The 19,936-nt window shown below is 37.9% G+C and overlaps 1 protein-coding gene across 1 annotated transcript in view; it reads left to right on the top strand.

Annotated features, from left to right (window-relative positions):
• Immp2l (inner mitochondrial membrane peptidase subunit 2) overlaps positions 1-18,771 on the top strand; it is an 850,586-nt gene extending 831,815 nt beyond the window's left edge. Inside the window, exon 7 of the mRNA XM_042684687.1 lies at positions 18,513-18,771. Coding sequence (XP_042540621.1) covers positions 18,513-18,632 — 120 coding nt within the window. The 3' untranslated portion in view covers positions 18,633-18,771. The remainder of the gene's footprint in view (positions 1-18,512) is intronic.
• The last annotated feature ends 1,165 nt before the right edge of the window (positions 18,772-19,936 follow it).

Below are 19,936 nucleotides of genomic sequence, written 5' to 3'. Positions count from 1 at the left end.
GCTGGCACAGGTGGCTTATGCCTCTAATCCTCCTATAGCTGCTCAGGAAGCTGAGATCTGAAGATTGCAGTTAGAAGTCTTTGAGACTCTTATCTTTAATTAAATTAGCTATATAGGTAGAAAGATAGAGAGGTGCTGGAGGAGGTAGTAGAGCCATTGCTCAAGCGGTAGAGCATTAGCCTTGAGCAAAAATGCTCTGGGACAGTGCCTAAGCCCTGCTTGTGTTCACTTCCCCCAGAACTCATTATCTTTCTGTTTCTCTCATTCACACACATATACACATATGCACACACATGTGCACACACAAAGGATCAATAGTATACCAAAAAAATCTTGAGATATAAGAATGTAGGGGCTGGGAAGGTGGCTCAGTGGTAGAGCACTTGCCTTGCATGCATGAGGCCCTGGGTTCGATTCCTCAGCACCACATAAGCAAAAAGAAAAAAAGCCAGGAAGTGGCGCTGTGGCTCAAGTGGTAGAGCGCTAGCCTTGAGCTGAAGACCTGAGGGACAGCACCTAGGCCCAGAGTTCAGGCCCCATGACCGGACCCTCCCCCCCCCCCCCGCAAAAAAAGAATGTAGTACAATGTCTAGAGGTATTGCTTAAGTGGTAGAGTGCCTACCTAGAAAGCAGAAAGCATACATACCTCAGTTTAAACCCTAGTACCACACATACACATACATACAGAACAAGGTACAAAAGTGCATTTATAGGGATTAAAGCAATAAAAGAGGGGATACACCATATAGATACACAATATCAAGAAAAATAAGTATGAAAACTGTAAGGGATATGAGACATCTACAAAGCTATACTCAAGGCAATGGGACAGACACAGAATTGGAGATGAAATACAGTGATTTCTTTCGGAAAATGATATATTTTGGGAAATATTCCTGCCTGTTGAGGAATGAATAGAATAAGGATATGGAGGTGGCTATGAATAATTGAAAGATTAGCAGGACTAAAACTGTGAAGACATTAATGAGTAATAATTGTGACCATTTTAGTTTTGTTGTCATTTAGGGCAGGGGTTATGGAGCTTTTGTGGGCACTGAAGTCACCCTAGAGAATGTGTGTGAAACCTGGGTAGGGCACATGATAGAGGAATAGTGAGAGAAGGTGAGAGGGTCAATAGATGAGCTTAATGTAGAGATAGCTCTTGAATGTCAGATACTATATGTCTTATATTCATAGGAAGTTAAGGGCTGTTAAAGCCATTATTCAGGAGAATGTCCTGATTGTGTATACCACTATAGACAGCAGTTGGAACAAAGCAAGATTAGAACTGAAGAATGTGGTACAGAGGTTATTGTGTTCATTCAGGGTATAGGAATGAAGGCAGTGAGAATAGAAAGAGCTGAAGGTTTCAAGCCAGGAAGAACCTGCCAGCTAATTAGGTGTAAGCATGGTGAAGTGAAGACAAGTCTAATTATGACTCTAGAGTTACAATTAAAGTTAAGGTTTTGAGATTTTCTAAATCAAGGAGCCAGGATATGAATCGCATTCAAGAGAACTGAAGAGTTTGAGCTGGTGCCTTACACGCATTATGGTTATGTGATGAACTTGGGGCATCTGATGAAGGTGGCATCTGCTGGCCACTGAGAATAAGGTCTGGAGGTCACAAGAAAGTCCAGTAGTAGAAATGAGGAGTAAGGGTTACAAGTAACAGGGTGTGAATATAGTTCAATGGATGAGGTCAGCAAGGGAAAGCATACAAAGAGAGGAGGAAATTAGAGCAGCCAGAGCCTTAGGAAATAGCTACATTCATAAAACCTGTGATACGTAATCAAAACTTTAGAGTATGCTACAGTGCTGGAAAGACGAGTCAGAGAGAGGAATGTCTGGCAGGAAGTGATCAGCAGGGTTGAATATTGCAGAAGAAGATGGAGATTGAGGACAGCCAGTCGAAATGTTGCCAGTTTTCAAGGATATAATTCCAGCAGGGACTAAGAAATGAGCAAGTGGTCAGAAACTGACACCACTGACAAAGTAGTATTCCTTTGCTAGGAAAATTCATATATCCAATGGACCTTTTAGCTGGTATGGAAGGACTGGGAGAAAAAAATTCAAGAAAATATTGCTCATTTAACTGAAAGCCATTTCTTTGTAGTCTGCAATATGTGCAATGTAAAGCAACAATGGGTTCCTCCATTCTTCTTTTGTTCGTTTCCCCAAATGCCTTTACTAGAGGAAGAGGTCTTTTAGAGATGTTACCTTAATCCAAAGGATGTCATTTTTATTAAGCTCATCTCACAACATAGAAAAGCTCCTTAAGCTCAGCTCCAGATCAGCAAATAAATCATACCAGCAACCATGGATTATTGCTACTGTAGCTAGAGTTTCTAAGAAGGCCAATATTGGGACTATATTATTTTGCAACTCTTTTTGTATATTTTCTAAACCAATATTGCAACATAATCAAATACAGTTTTCTCAATGGTGAAACTCCTAATTCAGCCTCATTAACCATTAACAATGGATATAATTCAGCCTTTCTTCAAATCTTTCTTGTTACTATTGTATAGTACCATAAGGATTTATCTGACTTGACTTCCCAAAGGACTATCACATAGTGTGTCTGAGGGCACTATGCTTTTCAGCTTTGTAAACCACATCATTGAATATTGGGGTAACCTTGCAGAGCTGGTGATATAATTTCCAATTTCCAATGAGAAAAGACAAAAGAAGTAAAGAGATCAAGCTGGGCACTGGTAGCTCAAGCCTATAATCATAGCTACTCAGAAGGCTGAGGATTTGGGCATTGGGGTTTGAAGCCAGCCCAAGCAGAAAAGTCTGTGAGACTCTTAACCGCAGTTAACCATCGAAAGGCCAGAAGTGGAGTTGTGATTCAGCTGTGAGTGTAAAAGCAGAGGGACAAGGTCTAGGCCCTGAGTTCAAGTCTCAGTACCAGCACCAAAAAATAAAAAAGGGTCTGAAGATAAAGAAGTAACAGTGATACTGGTGTAAATTTTCATAGTCTAGATACAGTTTGAATGACTTGATTGTTTGCCAAATTTGTGTTCTCTGTATTTGGAGACCTATGATCATCATGCTCTTCCCATACCCTGTCTGTACACCACAACATTCCAGGAATGCAGATGTTGTGCTGTTGATGCTAAATCAGCAGTATTTGTGTGGTTAGATAGGATGTTCAGTCTTCCATGAATTTACTAGTCTGGGCTGAGACACACCTCCAACCCCAGTTTAAAATTTCTTTTATGCAACAAAGCAGTTGTCTTTTCAGTTTTAAGAAGCTAGAACTACTAACTGGAAAAAAAAATACATCACTGAAAAGAAAAGATCAAGGCAGGTGGCTGGGAAGTGACTCAGTGGTACAGCGCTTGCTTTGCATGCATAAGGCCCTGGGTTCGATTCCTCAGCACCACATAAGCAGAGAAAGTGGGAAGTGGTGCTGTGGCTCAAATGGTAGAGCGCTAGCCTTGAGTTGAAGACCTGAGAGACAGTGCCCAGGCCGAGTTCAGGTCCCACGACCACCACCACTACCACCACCACCACCAACAAAAAATATCAAGGGGAAAAGAGTGGACAAATGAAGAGAAGAGGGGGAGAATCCAGTATATACTCTACAAAATGTAGAAGAGTGAAGGAATTGAGAGGGGAGGGGAGGGATGGGTGAGAACATTGAAAGGGGGAGATACTGATCAAAATATACTATAAAACATTATAATTATAAAACAAATAACTCTTTAAATTATAATTTTGTATGCCATTGGGCTAAAGATGCCCAGAAATAATCCCAAAGCATTTCATTCAGAAACAGAGTAGTTTCTCTTCCTAGTGTCCTGTGAGTTCCTTATTCCAGTCCACTTTGGTAGAGAAACAATTCTATGTGCGTTTCTTAATGCTAAGAGTGTGACACAGAGCATGAATGGTGATAGGAGGGGCAGATATGGTGAATCTCTCATCAGCAATCCCAAACTCCCTTTCAGGGGCAGTGAGTTTTTCTACCAGCCATGAGGTTCAAGTCATAAGCACTCCTAACCCTTCAGAGAGAAGCCCTGACAAATTAACATTATCTGCAGGCATATAAAACATCAAGTTTGTACCAGTCATCCTAACCTTTTGCACCTTCAGGATCAACCTAAATTTATCACACAACAAAATTGTTTCACAGAACATGAAGGCACTTTACGAGCCAGTAGTGGAGTTAAGTCATATATATGTATAATTTATAACTTTACTCTGAAAATTTAATTTGTCTCTGTTATCCTAGGCTATCAAGTTATTGTCTGTTTCCTTAGGCTATTATTAAAATGTCAAGCCTTTTTTTCTGACATATATATGAAAAATGTAAAGAGATATAATTTTAAATTATTCAACCTACTTGAAGAAATGTCTTTTGGAATGTAAACATTTTCTGTAGATAAATTTCTCTACATAGAGTCCATAGTTAGCCAAGAAGAATTTCTTCTGGTTTGTGTGTCTTACAAATAATTACATTATTGTTATTGTGCTATTTTTCACTGAACACTTTATAAATTTCAACTTAAAATGCTACTATTTACTTTCAGACAATAAATACACATTCAGAATCAGACAACTAAATGCTATTTACCTTAAATTTTTCAATATTTAAACTATCTCATACAGAGCATCCTTGCTCCTGACTTTGTGCTGGCATAGTTATTGATTAAATGTTAAATTACCCTGAATAGATTATTTTGAATGAACTACTGCAATCAAGGTACAAAAGCCAGATAACTATTATTTTTGGAGAAGACAAGATTTAAAAACAAACAAAAATCACAGAAGCAAGAGAAAGCATACAAAGCTGAAATGACTCCATTAACTTAATCTCTCTAGCACATCAACAGTGATCTGTATTTCAGGACTTTAGCATCTATATCAAGATGGTTACTGGACCAATATCTTTTAACACGATCTCAATAGCCTTGGCTTTACAAACATGATTGCTTATCAACAAGGCAACTAGGTTCCTCAAAAAAAACTAAACGTGGATCTTTCCTATGACCCAACCATATGACTCTTGGGCATCTACCCAGAATATCACAAACTGTAAAGACACTTGTACATCTACGTTCATTGTTGTACTATTCACAATAGCCAAGTTATAGAAACAGCCCAGATGCCCTACAATAGATGAATGGTTTAAAAAATGTGGCACCTATACACAATGGAATTACACATAGCCATTAGAAAGAATAATATTATGTCATTTGCAGAGAAATGGATGGACCTAGAGAGAATAAATCATTTTAAGTGAGGTAAGCCAAGCTCAGAGAAACAAACAGTGCATGTTTTCCTCTTATGTGTGGAAGCTAGGTCTAAAATACACTAAAACATGATACACTAGGCACTCACACACAATGAGACCAAAGGAGGACACTCTTAGGGGAGGAACATAAAGACTCAGTGCCCATGTGACTCTGCTCATATAAAATAATAGTTATCAAAATGAACTCCAGGAAATGGAAATGAGAGTTTTTTCTTTGTTTTTGTTTTCTTTCTTTTTATCTTGTTTGCTTATCTATCTGTCTTTGGGAGGGTAAGGGGGAACACAGAAATGAAGGGACATAGAATGAATGAATGCAGCAGTGGTACATACTAGACACTACGTTGAAAATGAACTATACAAATTCTAGGTGGGAATGGGAGGGAAAAACTGGGAAAGAGTGGGGAAGGAGTCACAGTGTCCAAAAGGAAATGTTATCAATATCTGACTTACATGACTGTAACCCCTCTGTACATCACATTTATAATAACAATAACAAATTTGAAAAATAGCAACAAATTGAATAGTGTAGCATACCTTTTTTCGCTTTAATTCATTAGTAGTTGAGCTGAAAAAAGTGGGTATGATATAGGTCATGAACTTTTAAAAATATTTGCAATTATTCCTCAAAATGTTCACTTAGCTGTGTTGGTGGCATATTTATTTCATATAAACAAAGTTCCCTTCTATCCACAACAAAGAAATTGTGACATGCATTTAAAATTCAATTAAAACCTTTAGAAAGTTGTAAAACCTTTAGGAAATATTCCTTTATTTGAAAGAAAAACAAACACATTTCCACTGGATGAATATTTTAATTATTCTGCTGGGTTTTTTTTTTTTACATAAATCTATAGATATATACCTATGAGAACGTCGTTTAAAGAAGTTTCAGAGGTTTTGTGTGAAGTTCTTGTATCTTCTCTAGATTCACCCAAAAGAATAGCTAGCTGCAGCTTTGGAGGTGATTTAGTATACTTTCTCCTTCTTCTTTGATACTGTACTCCCTTGTGCTTTCTATCAATACCCACTTTTTTCCAAGCTGCGGAACAGCTCCTAGGTTCTGAGCATGGATGGAGATATTACTGTTCATTAATGTAATTCCTGCCTTTACCTTGGAGCTGCTGTTTTCTTGGGCATGTATGTCTTTAGCACCCTTACTTCCTTCTCTTTCCCTAGGGCAGCATTTCCATGGTTGCAAACTGGTAACTCCACAGTCTGAAAATTCAACTTCACCCTCTGCCCAAATATTCAGCTGCATGTTTTCCTATGACCTGGAAAGGAATCTTAGATTGAATAATCCAAACTTGTTCCCTGTATTGTAATGCCTTCATTGTTGAGGGCAATGCCATCTTTCCAGGCAGGTAAGGAATGATGGTTTCCTCCATTCCTAGTTCTTTTCCTAGCTTCCATGGCCAATGGGTTGCCAAAGTGTGTCTAATCTGCATCAATTGGCAAACATTTGAGCTTCTCTCTGCTTTTGTGCCATATATCTGAAATATAGGACAGTGCCCACTTCAAGAAACTCATACTTAATAACAGGGAAAGAGATAAATAAACGAGCGATATTCAGTATGGTAATTATTGGTTGTAAGTATGCCAGCCCTTGAAATAGGCAAGAGGCCATAGAAGCCTTTCAGGAAGTAGAGGCATGTAAGCTGTCTGGAAGGATAAAGAGGAGTTATCCTGAAAGTACAAAAGATAGCCTTCCAAAAAGCAAAAAGCAGAAAGTGTGGGTAAATACACAAAGGTGTACTCAAGATAGGCATTTTCAAGGAGGATAGAAAATAAGAACTAGGGGTTGGGAAGGTGGCTCAGTGGTAGAGTACTTGCCTTGCATGCATGAGGCCCTGGGTTCGATTCCTCAGCAGCCGATAAGGAGAAAAAGCTGGAAGTGGTGCTGTGGCTCAAAATGGTAGAACGCTAGCTTTGAGCTGAAGAGCTGAGCTGAGGGACAGCATCCAGGCCCAGAGTTCAGGCCCCACAACTGACAAAGAAAGAAAGAAAAGACAGAAAGAAAGACAGAAAGAAAGAAAGAAAGAAAGAAAGAAAGAAAGAAAGAAAGAAAGAAAGAAAGAAAGAAAGAAAGAAAGAAAGAAAGAAAGAAAGAAAGAAAGAAAGAAAGAAAGAAAGAAAGAAAGAAAGAAAACTAAATAACAGTAGTATAGAGGTCATCTATCAAGACTATGTATATCTTAAGGCACCTGGATTACATTCATAAGTATCCTTGCTTTCCTCTTCTCCTGTGCACTGTCAAATCTCTTAGCAACAACCTTATGATAAACTTCCTGATAATTCTCTTGCCTACGTTTTCCTTTCTACAGGCTGTGGTCAAAGATGGCTTCTCCAATTAGTTTAGAACCTATCTGTCTTCATAATTCCTCTATGGCTTGTGGTACTCACCAGACTACTCTCATTTCCTGAAGCCTCCACCTTTCCACCTCTGCCAAACACGTTTTATAGATAAGAAATATGACAATGACTTACATCTGAGCCAGAAACTCCTTTAACCATCACCTGAGTATCATCTATCTTGGTGGATTTCAAACACCTCGTCCTGTGTTTTGTGCATGGGAGGCTTTTGAACATCTCTTATGTTGCGTAAAACAAGTGTTCTTTTGACTTTACTAAAACCTTTCTTTACTTCCCAGAGTCTTTTATGCACACTGTTACAGCCACACTGCCATAATAAGTACCAGCCTTCTTGTCACTGCCAACAAATGTTCCTTACAGCCCAGTGGCTTGTAACATGCTCTACTGCTACATGTCAGCAACTGCTCCCAAGCAGAGTGGCATGGCTGTGGACAAACCTTAATGTGCAATGTTTGCTTTTTCTATAGAAAATGAAAGGCCTCACCATTCCCTAGAGTAAAAGCAAGCTTGGAAAGCATCGATGCAGGGTTCCTGCCAAACATCCCAATTTCCAGAGCTCTACATCTCAGTTCACTGACAGGTATAGTACACAAGGCTTTGGACTGAGAGCCAGGACTAGGATTTGAATCCCAATTCTAACTACCTGGGTAACAATTCTGAGTCTGTTTTCTCACCTGTGGAATAGGGAATAAAACCTAATTTCTTGTATCTGTAGAGAAATTAGGAAAATAATCCTTATTGATTCACTAGTAATTTCAGAATAGTGAGCCAATCAAGTGTTTTAATTGCAAGCCACACAAACATTGTTCTTTTTTAAAAATTTCCTTTCTATGAAGTAGACAAGGAAGAATATTAGATACCTTACAGAATGGATGGAATGCAAACCAGACTCAGGAGTTTGAGAGCATCATGGGATATCTCTGTACCATTCCACAGGAGGACTGTGATCAGGGTAGATCACAGTGTCACTCCTAGTAAATCTTGATGCACGTGTCTCCCTAAATCTGTCATTGCATCACTTCCTCACATTCACAGTCCTACATGTGGGTATCAACTGGCTGAACACAGGTTTCTTTAGCTTCTGAGTGGAAAAGAAGGAGAAAGCAGACCATACAGTGTGGAGTGAAGGCAGTGGAAGAAGGCACTGACTCATAAAGATTGAACAGACATCCACACATCATTAAGTGGTGGTGCTATGTGTACCACACCTATACCTGTCATGAGGTTAAGTGTCTCCTGCCTCACCATATAGACTTGTTTCTTTCAGAGAAACCATTGTTTCTGACGTTTAAACCACTCCTTCAATTACCTTTTACTTTTACTTTGTGTGTGTGTGTGTGTGTGTGTGTGTGTGTGTGTGTGTATTAACACAATTCTTTGGAATCAAGTAGGCTTAGCTCTGACTACTTAAGGAACTTTTCCAGGGTGAGGAGAAAGGCAGAATAGAGCAGATCACTATAACTGTAAGTGAGCACACTTATGGATGGACAACAGTAGTTTGAGACCAAGAATTATCTCTAGCCACAAACAACTTAGAATAGATCATGCATCAGGACAGAATTATTTCATAACAACCTTTGTATTTAGAAGCATCCTTTGTACCTAAGCCTCCAGCGAATTTAAGTTATTATTATTAGACTAAGTTAGATCTCTAGGACATTATCTGTAAGACTCTATCAACTTAATCTCTTGCAGAACAATATTCATCAAACTGTCAGCAACCCAAATCCTGTTTCTGCCTTTAGGGGGAGAACCTACTGTGAATGTGGATGTTGTCTGTTGTGATCTATAGAGTATCCTGAGCAAGAATGTCTTGTAGAAAAACTTAATCAGAGAAAAACTTAGCTTCCCTTTTAAGAAGAGGGACATTTCCTGCTCACAGAACTGTGTAAGTTAGCATGTTTTCCTCTCCACTTGACTCTAAGCTAAGTATTAGATATGGCGCTATTCACAGAAACTGTCTTGGGCTTTGTAGTTGTCACTTTAATTTATCTTCTCTTGTTGCTGGTTATTTATTTTGTAAGACTCCTCACTTTCATTATGAAAGGAGGACTAAAAGAAGGAAGGGAAGTCAGTTACAGTGGTTGGGTAGAGACTGGATGTCAGATGGCTACTTAAAATGAACAGGGGTGACCTCAGCAAAAAAAATAAATAAATAAAAATGGCTGCACCCACCATAGCAGCAGGGCTGGTGATGAATTTCGGATATGTTTGTCACCCAAATCCTTTTTACCAACGGCAGTCAGTGGCTGCCTGCCCAATGGCCTAAATATGGTTTAAGACAATGTCAACAACAATAAAGGATTTTATATCTCTCTCCTATGTGTTTATGTGAACTTTTATTTCCTACATAAAAATGGCATGTGGGACATCAGCTACTAGAGGGAACACAAGTAAACAATGACACATCGGCTATGTCATGCCTGCACCGTGGATTATGGTGAATGCTGCGAGCCACTAACTATCCAAATCATATTCAAGTATTTCATCACCTGCTTAATCAAGCTGCAGGATAAGGAGTTAGACCACTTCAACTCCAGTGATTTGATTATGTGGTAAAAAGGCTGGTGCATAAACATTAATCCTGGGAAATTAATTCACGAAAATTAGCTGAAGATACCCCTAGAGGCCTGTTTTGTATCTGTTTTTGCATAAAATGTTGAACTAACTCCTTGCAGGAGGTGTTTTGGGGGATGGGGAACTAGAATGATTATGCATGATTCTGTAGTTATCTAGAGAGAATCATCGTGAAGAGGCCATGAAGTGACCTGAAAACACATTCTGATTAAAGCTAAGTCTTGAACAGGAAAATTGCTTTGAAATGATTAAAGTTAAAATGATTGGTAATGAAAGAAAACACTTGTCCTAGAATGAGGCCTCTGAAAGAGAGTCTCATTTTGAATCTTTTGTAAAACATATGAACCTACTTTTCAATGGCAACATATAACATTGCCTCAACTTAACACATCAGTGCAACTTTTAAACTGGGCAAAGGGTTAAGGAAATACTCTAGATAAGAATCTGGCAGGAATGCCATTGTTGGCTGAAGATTTACCCTGAGGAGAAGCAAGTCTCTAGCACTCTTCAGAGCCAGTTTAGATGAATCTCATCAACGGAACTCTCTTAAGAGTTAGCCATTACCATTACTCCCAGGGTACCTGGCTCCTTTGAAGTCCAGACCAGGTCTGTGTTTCAATACTTTGTTTAAATGTCTGTCTTCCCTGCCAGATGCTGAGGTCCTAGAGAACACAAATCCTGTTGGTTATCTTCTGTATATTTCTAGTATGTAGCAGGAGATTAAACCCCTAACTGATTACATTCATGCACTTGGGAAAATATTTACTGTTGTATATACTTAAAAGTGCTGATGGTATGCATAAAACCTTGGGAGACAGATATAGTTCAGAATTCTGTCTTTCAGGGGTTGGCAATGTGCTATCATTCTCTGTGTGTGAACATTATATTTAATACTCCCAGCAGAGTCCAGGACAGTGCTTATACTCAAACATAGTAGTGTCTCCATAGCCAAAACTTTAAGATGGCATACTAGCTGGGATAAATAAAAGCAACTGTTTGAGAGCAGCTCAGTTGAAGTCAGGTTTTACTACCAGAGGGTTAAATTTTTGTTGTTGTTGTAGCATGGTGCTTTGAATTTCAGAATTGCCGAAGGAGGGGGAAGTCATTGTCTTTTTCTATTTTTTTTTTAATTGTGAAAATACCGTACAGAGGAGTTACAATTACATGGGCAAGGTAATGAATACATTTCTTATCAAGCATCCTCCTTTGTTTGCCCTTCCCATCCTTTCCTATCCCTCCCCACCCCCCACCTCTTCCTTGCACGCCAAAGTTGTAAAGTTCCTTTTCCTACATAATGTCTTGTACATCTCATTGTTTCAATGGGTCCACCTGTATCCCTATTTAAACAATTTGTTTTTCCCCTTCCCCTCCACAAAGTATACCAACATCAAATATAGTGAAAACAGGGGTTATACCGTGGGGAAGGGACATACAAAGCAACAAAGAAATCATCTTATAAATATGTTAGAAACAATCTCAAGAAAGAAAAACACATTTGAATCCTTATCTTAGGGTTCATTTCACCTAACATCAACTTATCTGACCTTTTCTGCTTGTCTCAGACATATACTAGTTATTGCAAATAAGGGAAACCATGGGACCTATGTTTCTTTGGGCCTGGCTTACTTCACTTAATATAATTTTTTCCAAGTCTTTCCATTTCCTAACAAATGGGGCGATGTCATTCTTTCTGATGGAGGCATAGAATTCCATTGTGTATATACACCACATTTTCTTGATCCATTCATCAACTGAGGGGCATCTGGGTTGGTTCATATCTTAGCTATGGTAAATAGTGCTGCAATAAACATATTAGTGCTGGTAGCTTTAGTGTGGTCTTGTTTGTGATCATTTGGGTAAATGCCCAAAAGTGGGATTGCTGGGTCATTGCTGAGGAGCTCTATGTGGAGTCTTGTGAGAAACCTCCATACTACTTTCCAAAGTGGTTGAACAAGTTTACACTCCCACCGAACAATGCAGTAGGGTTCCCTTCTGTCCACATCCCCTCCAGTATCTGTTGTTATTAGTGCTCTTGATTATAGCTATTCTAACTGAGGTGAGGTGGTATCTCAATGTTGTTTTGATTTGCATTTCTTTTATGGCTAGGGAGGTTGATCATTTCTTCATGTGTCTATTGCCCATCCTTCTTTCTTCTTCAGAGATACCTGGAACTCAAAAAATTTAAATCCCCAACAACAAATCCTCAAAGAAACAACTACCCAATAAATAAGTGGGCTAAAGACTTAAAGAGAAACTTCTCTGAAGTTGTTGTCTTATAAACAACATATGCCTAGATGCAGGTATCTAACCCTCAGAAGTTCATGGAGGAGGAGAAAGTCAATATTGAATTTCCTGTGCAGAGACCTATTCATAGAACTTACATGGCTGCCAATTTCCCTCAGGAGAATCATTCAGGAGCATGACTTCTCCACAAAGACATTTCGATATTGTGCCACTCTTCTATGCCTTTCTTTACCTGTTGCTCCTTTCTCTGTTCTAACTCCTCTTCTCAATTTTTCCAGAGTCTCTCTTCTTACCTCTATTGTTATCCACCTGTCTACCTACTCATCTAAATTTATTTCTATTGTTGCTTTTCACTAAATGGTTTTGATTCTTTTCTTCTTTGCCTTCTGTACAATTCACTTCATTCACTTACACATCCGAGGTTTTGTTCCTTTCAGTTTGTCTTTGAATCAGAGTCAGTCTTAACTTAGCATGGCTGACTTAGATGATAGGCTAATACTGTTCTCTTTAAAAACAAAAACAAAAAACCTTGCGTGCTGTACCAGAATGCATTGATAAAATTTTCAAATCTTGATAGATTAATCCAGGCTTGAAAATAAAGTATTTCTTGGTCTTCATGCAAATGATGCTTTTGAAAATATTTTTTGGTCAATGGAATTGTTCATTTTTTTATATATGCTTATTTTTGCTGCCTTTATTCCTAGTTTTGCTTGATTTACTGAAACTACACATCTGTTTTTGCCAGTATTTACAAGAAAGCTTATTTTTATGCGAATCACTAAATGATTTATTCTCTTCTCTCTATTAGTCTTTTTGATTTTTTAAAAAAAAGATACTACCTTTAAGTATTGTTATTGGTATGAAATGATGGTCAGAGACATAGAGGAGAAAAGCAGCAGCAGCACTGTTAGGCTCTCGTCCTTCATGTGGAGATGGTCCCAGGTTTCTTTTTAGTGACTCCATTCTCTCTGTACTACTACCACTCTGGTCTCAGCTGTGGTTACAAGGACAACATCCCTTGTAGCACTACAACCCAGAAAGAGATGGGGTATATTGATCATGCAGCACTGGGAAGTGTTCTTTCTCTTAACACTGCAAGCAAATTTAGTGTGGAAAGATTTCAGACATCCAGAGAGGTGACCACTCACTCAACCCCAGGAAACTGCCTGTCATTTATGATGAGCTGCTCTCCTCCCTCTTCTTGCTTATTTGCCTGGTAGATAAAAGATTGTCACCAGAGGAAATCAAACCAATTTTCTTTGCTTTTATGACACATTAAAATGAACCCTTTTGCAGCAAAAATAAGCATTAAAATATATGTGTTACTTTCAAATTTTATATGGTATCTTATCAAAATGCTTTTGAGGTTGTATCCCACTTCCTTGGCAGAGGTCCTTAGCTGTCAATCCATCATGACATATCATTAGAGATTTCAGAAGGGCCTGTGTCACCTAATATTCTTTTCTGAAAAGTTATGGATGTTTCTCCTAAAGTGGATGTGAGAGTCATGAAGATGTTTGGAAGGATGTGCAAGAGTTTGGATGTTAGGTTGGGCAATGGGCATTTCTCTAATCCACAGTATATGGGTACACCTGTTGTAAAAGTATCCTTTCAAGGTTGAATATTTTCCAGTGTGATTTAACTTTAGACATAATTGTAGGTAATTTAGTATTATAGAACAAATATAATTTTGTTGCTGATTTATATATTTGGAATTTTTCCTTCTTGTGCTACTAAGTAGATTAATCAAAGAAGGAATTTTATTTGCTAATAGCATAAATAAAAGGTTTTGCTTTTTTCCTATATAGAAAACATTTTAATCAGATGAACTTACAAGTTATGTACTTTTTTTCATGTCTTACATTGGGTCCTCTTTGTACTCTGTTTCTACTTCTGGAATAGGTCTTTGGACCACTGACAGTTTCCTTCTTTCTTCTTTATATTTTCTCCTTCATTCTACTGTGGGCTTTTCTGCCTTTGCTTGCCCTTACTTTGTCCTTGGCAAGCCCTCCCCTCAACAGAAGGTATCCTGATGTCAAGATGTAGATCCATGTTCTGAGGTCTGTAAGCTTGTGAAGAGGGATGAAGAGAACCATAACCACACACACCTGTGCCCCTGGCATCCAAAAGAAATGCTGGGCTGGTGATGGCTATGTCAGCCTGATGCCAAAATAGCATCCTAGCATCCTAGTACAGCCAATTCAATCAAAGACAAGCAATTCAGTGTAAATTTAGTCCATGTGGTACCTTGGCATTTTGTAGACCAAACAAGCTGGTTGAATGATAGCACTGACCAATTTTCAGCCAGTAACTTTTGGTGTTTCATAAAGCAGCGATTGCTGGAGGGCATGAACCTTCAGTTAATATGTACAATGACAGATCAGATACCAGAAGAAAAAAGAACTTCTATTTACATCTGGAAAATAAGGATATCTACTTGACTAATATTAAATTCTATGGATAATTGCATATGTGATTTTTGAGATGTAAATAATGGGATGAAATTTTAGGGAATTCATAGTCAAAACAATCTGGTGACTATTTTAGCTCATTAATTCTCAAGTCTGTGTATTCAGAGCTCCCTAGGAACAACAGAACTATGTTAAGAGTCATCTTATTAATACATGTGGATGGACCTGCTTTCTAATGTAGTGATCTACTGAAAGTTTACAATGGTTCATTTAAAATTCACTGTGAAAATATCTTCCTTGGTCATTGGTGGCTGGCACCTATAATTCTAGCTACTCAGGAGTCTTGAAATTTGAGTATAGTTGTTTAAAGTCAGTCTGGGCAGAAAGGTCTCTGAGACTCTGACTCTTATCTCCAATTAACCACCAAAAAGCCAGAAGTGGAGCTGTGGCTCAAGTGGTAGAGCACAAGCTTTGAGCAGAAAAAGCTCAGGCCCTGAGTTCAAATTCCAGGTCTCAGGACTGGCACGCACATACACACACACACACTACACCTTATATTAGAAAATTATTGTGAATCCATTGAAGAAGACACAGTTACACACAGGATACCTCTTAATAAGGGAAATGGAGAATTAAGTCCCAACACTCTGTTAGTCTGGTTGATAAATTAGTCAGAATTATGTTACTGTAGCAAATATTCAAGAAATCAGTTTGTGAAGAGAAGTTAAGGCTATTCCTCAGTTTTGGAGCTTTCAGTGTGTTCTACTGCTTTTGAGTCTATGGTGTGGCAGACATAACAGTAGTTTATGGCAACATTATTCTTTTGTAGCTGGGATGAGAAAGGAGGAGATGCTTCTGGTCCCAATACTAAAATATCCTAGGTTAAGGAAGAACCATTTAATGTATGAGACTTTGAGAGACGTTAAAACCCAAAGCTATAGCAACTGAACACATTATTAAATTTATTAGAACAGGTTTGCATCCTTTATAAATTAAACCTTCAAAAAAACCCCAATAACCCAATTAATGAATGGGCTAATGATTTAAGAGAGAATTTTCAAAACAACATTGAGATTCCTCCTCCTCCCCCCCCCATTAGAATGGCCATCATCAACAAAACAAACAAAAATAGATGTTGGTGAGGATATGACCAAAAGAGAACCCCATTACATTGTTTGGGGAATATGTACTTGTTCAACCACTGTGAAAAGCAGTGTGAGGGCTCCTCAAAAAACTAAACATAGAAATATCCTATCCTATGATCCAGCAATTCTACTGCTGGACATTTAACCCAAAAGATTACAAACCAAGATACAGTAAAGCCACCAAACATACAACCATATTTATTATAACACTGTTCACGATAGTCAAGATACAGAATCATCTCAGACACCCCTCCCTGCTTAATGGGACAAATGGATCAAGAAAAATGTGGTATGTATACACAATGTAATTTCACTTCTCCATTTTAAAAAGATGATATTGGACCATTTGTAAAGAAATTTAAAAACCTGGACAAGACTATGTTAAACGTAGTAAGTCAAGCTCAGACTTACAAGCCCTTATATGTAGAAGCTTGATTTAGCTTACAAATTTATCAGTAAATACATTGGGTGGTATATATTAAAAATCTTAATTGAAATATGGTAGAATGAAAGGAGATCTCATATAGTGTAATTCCTTAGAAAAGCACAATCAAAGTTCAGCAACGTAAAACACCAGAAAACAGATATTTGAAATGGATGGGGTAAAGGGATAGATAAATGAAGAGGAAAAGAGGCAGAGAATGCAGTCAAGAATACAATGTGTATCCTGCAAAATTAAGAAGCGTGAGGGAAGGGGTAGAGAGGAGAGGGCTGGGTGAGAGTGTTGAAAGAGGTGACATTGATCAAGATATATTGTATTTATAAACTGCTTTGTTAAATGGCAATTCCTTTGTACAACTACTTAAAGATAATAAAAAATTAAGCATAAAATTACTATATTACTATTGTACATTACAGATATGTATGTTTCTATGTCAACAACTTTGTATGTATATATTAATAAATTTATATATATAAGTAATTTTAATCCTGAATTTTGAATTCTCCTACCATGCTTTTAAGCACTATTGATATTATCCATCTTTACTATTATTATTCATAATTGTTAAGACTTTTTTCAGGAAATGCGAGCATTACTGGGTAGTACATTTGGTAGATATTTGCATGCATAAAACCATAATAAGGCAGAATTGAATTACTATGCTCAAACCAAGCTCCAAACAAAGCAAGCAAGCATACTGACAAGAGTTCCGTTAAGTTAAAGGATTTGGCAAATCACTCTTCTGATCAAAAGTTAAAACAACTTGGAAAAGCAGCTAAGGCTTTCAGTGAAAGCTTCAGTGAATAGCAGCTATCAAAAAAATCTAAAAAGGGTTATGGTAGAGTAAATGGAGACCAGCTGTTCTCAACTCAGCAGAGCCCAGACATGAACAAAACTAAATAAAAACTGAAGTGTGTTATGACAGATCATTGACTCCAGGGAACATTTCTTGGCAATTAGCATGGTTGGCGTGGCTCCTTAGGAAGTCAGAACCTATTCCACCTATTTTATTTCACGTTTAAGGATCCTTGTGATGAAATATGGCAGATGGATAGCATGTTTTCCAGAGGTCAACCTTAATTCCCCTTTGCTCTGTCATATAACATACTCACAGATTCTTGAAATCAGGTTATGGACATGTTTGGGAGGAGGCATTCTGCCTCCTATACATTTTTTTTTAAAGCAATACTGGGATTTGAATTCAAGGTCTTGTCCTTGTTAGGCAAGGACTCTACCAGTAGAATCACACTACCTCTCCAAACTACCAGGAATTGCATAGGATCTAGCCATACCTCTTCTGAGTATCAGAAGAATCAGAGTTACTATATCCATGCTTCTTGCAGCACTGATCACAATAGCCAAACTGTGGGATCGTCCTAGATGATAAATAGAAAAAGAAAATAAAGTATACATAATACAATGGAATTTTCTCAGCCATTAGGAAGAGTTAGTGTTTGTTTTTGGTTTTTCCACCTCTGCTTATTTTCCATTGGACCATCTGCTGGGTCCTGGTATTTTCCCCTTGTTTGACTTGCCCCTAGTTTTGTATGTATCTCTGTAGTACTAGGGCCATGTCTTTCCTGCATCACCATGGAGACAGGCCACCCCAAATCATACAATAAGTAGGGCAATAGCTTGTTGCAAAATGTGTATTTTCAGGTCTTTTATTTATTTTTTTCTTCATAAAAGAGATTATCTGAGTTACAGGAGCTCTGTGGGGAATTTTAAGTCTGTAACTAGATTTCTGCTTCCTGGGTGTATACACAGAAGGCAAGGTTGTAGACGGCTCAGTACTAAAAACCAGGCTTCAGCTCTCCATAGCTGTGTGCCTTTCGACAAATCACAACCTCTGAGGACTCAAGTTTTCTGAAGGAGTTTATGTATGTAACGTCCCTGGGGAAAACAATACCATGTAAGTGTTTCGCATTTTTAGCCACCATTAGTAGTTTTGTTTTGTTTAGTTTTGTTTTTTGGTATGGATTGGGAAATGTGGTTTTCAAGGTTTATGCTTGCTGCCGATCCTGATTTCTTTTTTGTGTTTTCATTCTTTCCCATGGATTCAGGTTTCTCTGGGACTTCTACATGCCCTTGCTACACATATTCTGTGGCCACCAGAGCGCTGGCAGAAACTGGAATCTGTTCTTCCTCCAGAGCGGTTCCCAGTGGTTCAAAGTGAAGAGTAATGACTGCGCATTGCCACTCGAGTGCCGGCGCTGAGCCGGTGATAGGTGTACTATGGTGCAAGAAAGCTTTGCGTCATACTAAAGTGGTCTGTATTCTTAAAGAAGGTTTTCTTTATTAAACAGTATTAAGTGACCCATGGTGTTCTGTGTTATATTTCAGTGTCCTATTGATTATTGCCAAACTTGTGCAAACCCTTGGGAATATATAAAAACAGTATACCTCTATGTCAGAAGCGTGTGGAGGTTAAGTTGAGATTATTTGCTGTACATAGCCTGTTGATAGATTTTCATTTTGATGCTTACTGCTAATTTTGAAAATTATTATTCAATGGAACTGATTTTGTCATTTGCCATGAAGATAGAGCATGTGCACACACACACAAAACTATATTACACATATAATAATAAGAACTATATTGTAATTGACATGATCAATAGAGCAGTTGCTGCCAGCTAACAGAAAATATAAACTGTGATGATGAAATAGTGATTTGTTCGGGGCTTGTTTTGGATGTTGTATTATCATGTACCTAGGTCCCTATGAATGGAAACATTCTCCTGTATAGAAGTAAAGGATTACAGTGATGAATAACCAATCCTATTAATGCTTTCATACACTCAGACTTTTTTAGATTGGCCCTTTTTAATCCTAAACTTCTGGGAGATTATGCCTGTTCACAGCAATGAATAAACCCATTGTTTTCAATATTCAGTAACTGGTGAAAAGTTCTAAGTAAAGTAGGAAAATCACTCCAGATCAACTGACTTTGATTTTCCCCAAAATGATTTCTCCCTGCTCATGCTTGTAAAACTAAAAGCATCAGTTGCAAAAGGGAGTGTAATAGCATAATAGATACTGTAATTTGTACAAATAAGAAGGCAAATTCCCAGTATACAAGTTAATAGTGCTTATTAAGCCTTTTTTTTCTTTTTTCCTTGCATTGATTAGCAGTTTGTGCTGATAGAAATTTAAATCTCTGAATCAACTATCTCTGTTCATCTAGTTTCCATTTCTTCTGTTTCACCAGCAGACAAGATCCACATAATGACTAGCCATCTTGTAAATGTGCATACTTTATAGGCAGGAATGAAACAAGCAATATGTGTATGCATGTGTGTATGTATGCATATATGTATACATGTATATATATGCATATTAAAAATACACATTGCTACTAATAGTTTGAGAATCATGATAGCTCATTTAACCAACATCAGTGAGCACTTACATACTAAACATGGTCAGAATTTCTTTCTTTTTTTTAAAAAAATTTTGCTGGTTCTGGAGCTTGAACTCAGTGCGT

This window comes from Dipodomys spectabilis, unplaced genomic scaffold (genome assembly GCF_019054845.1).
Source record: "Dipodomys spectabilis isolate Male_0828 unplaced genomic scaffold, ASM1905484v1 ptg000089l, whole genome shotgun sequence".
In the NCBI taxonomy this organism is placed as follows: domain Eukaryota; kingdom Metazoa; phylum Chordata; class Mammalia; order Rodentia; family Heteromyidae; genus Dipodomys; species Dipodomys spectabilis.
The sequence above is the reverse complement of the archived record's forward strand: the minus strand, read 5'-3'. Positions and strand labels throughout refer to the sequence as shown.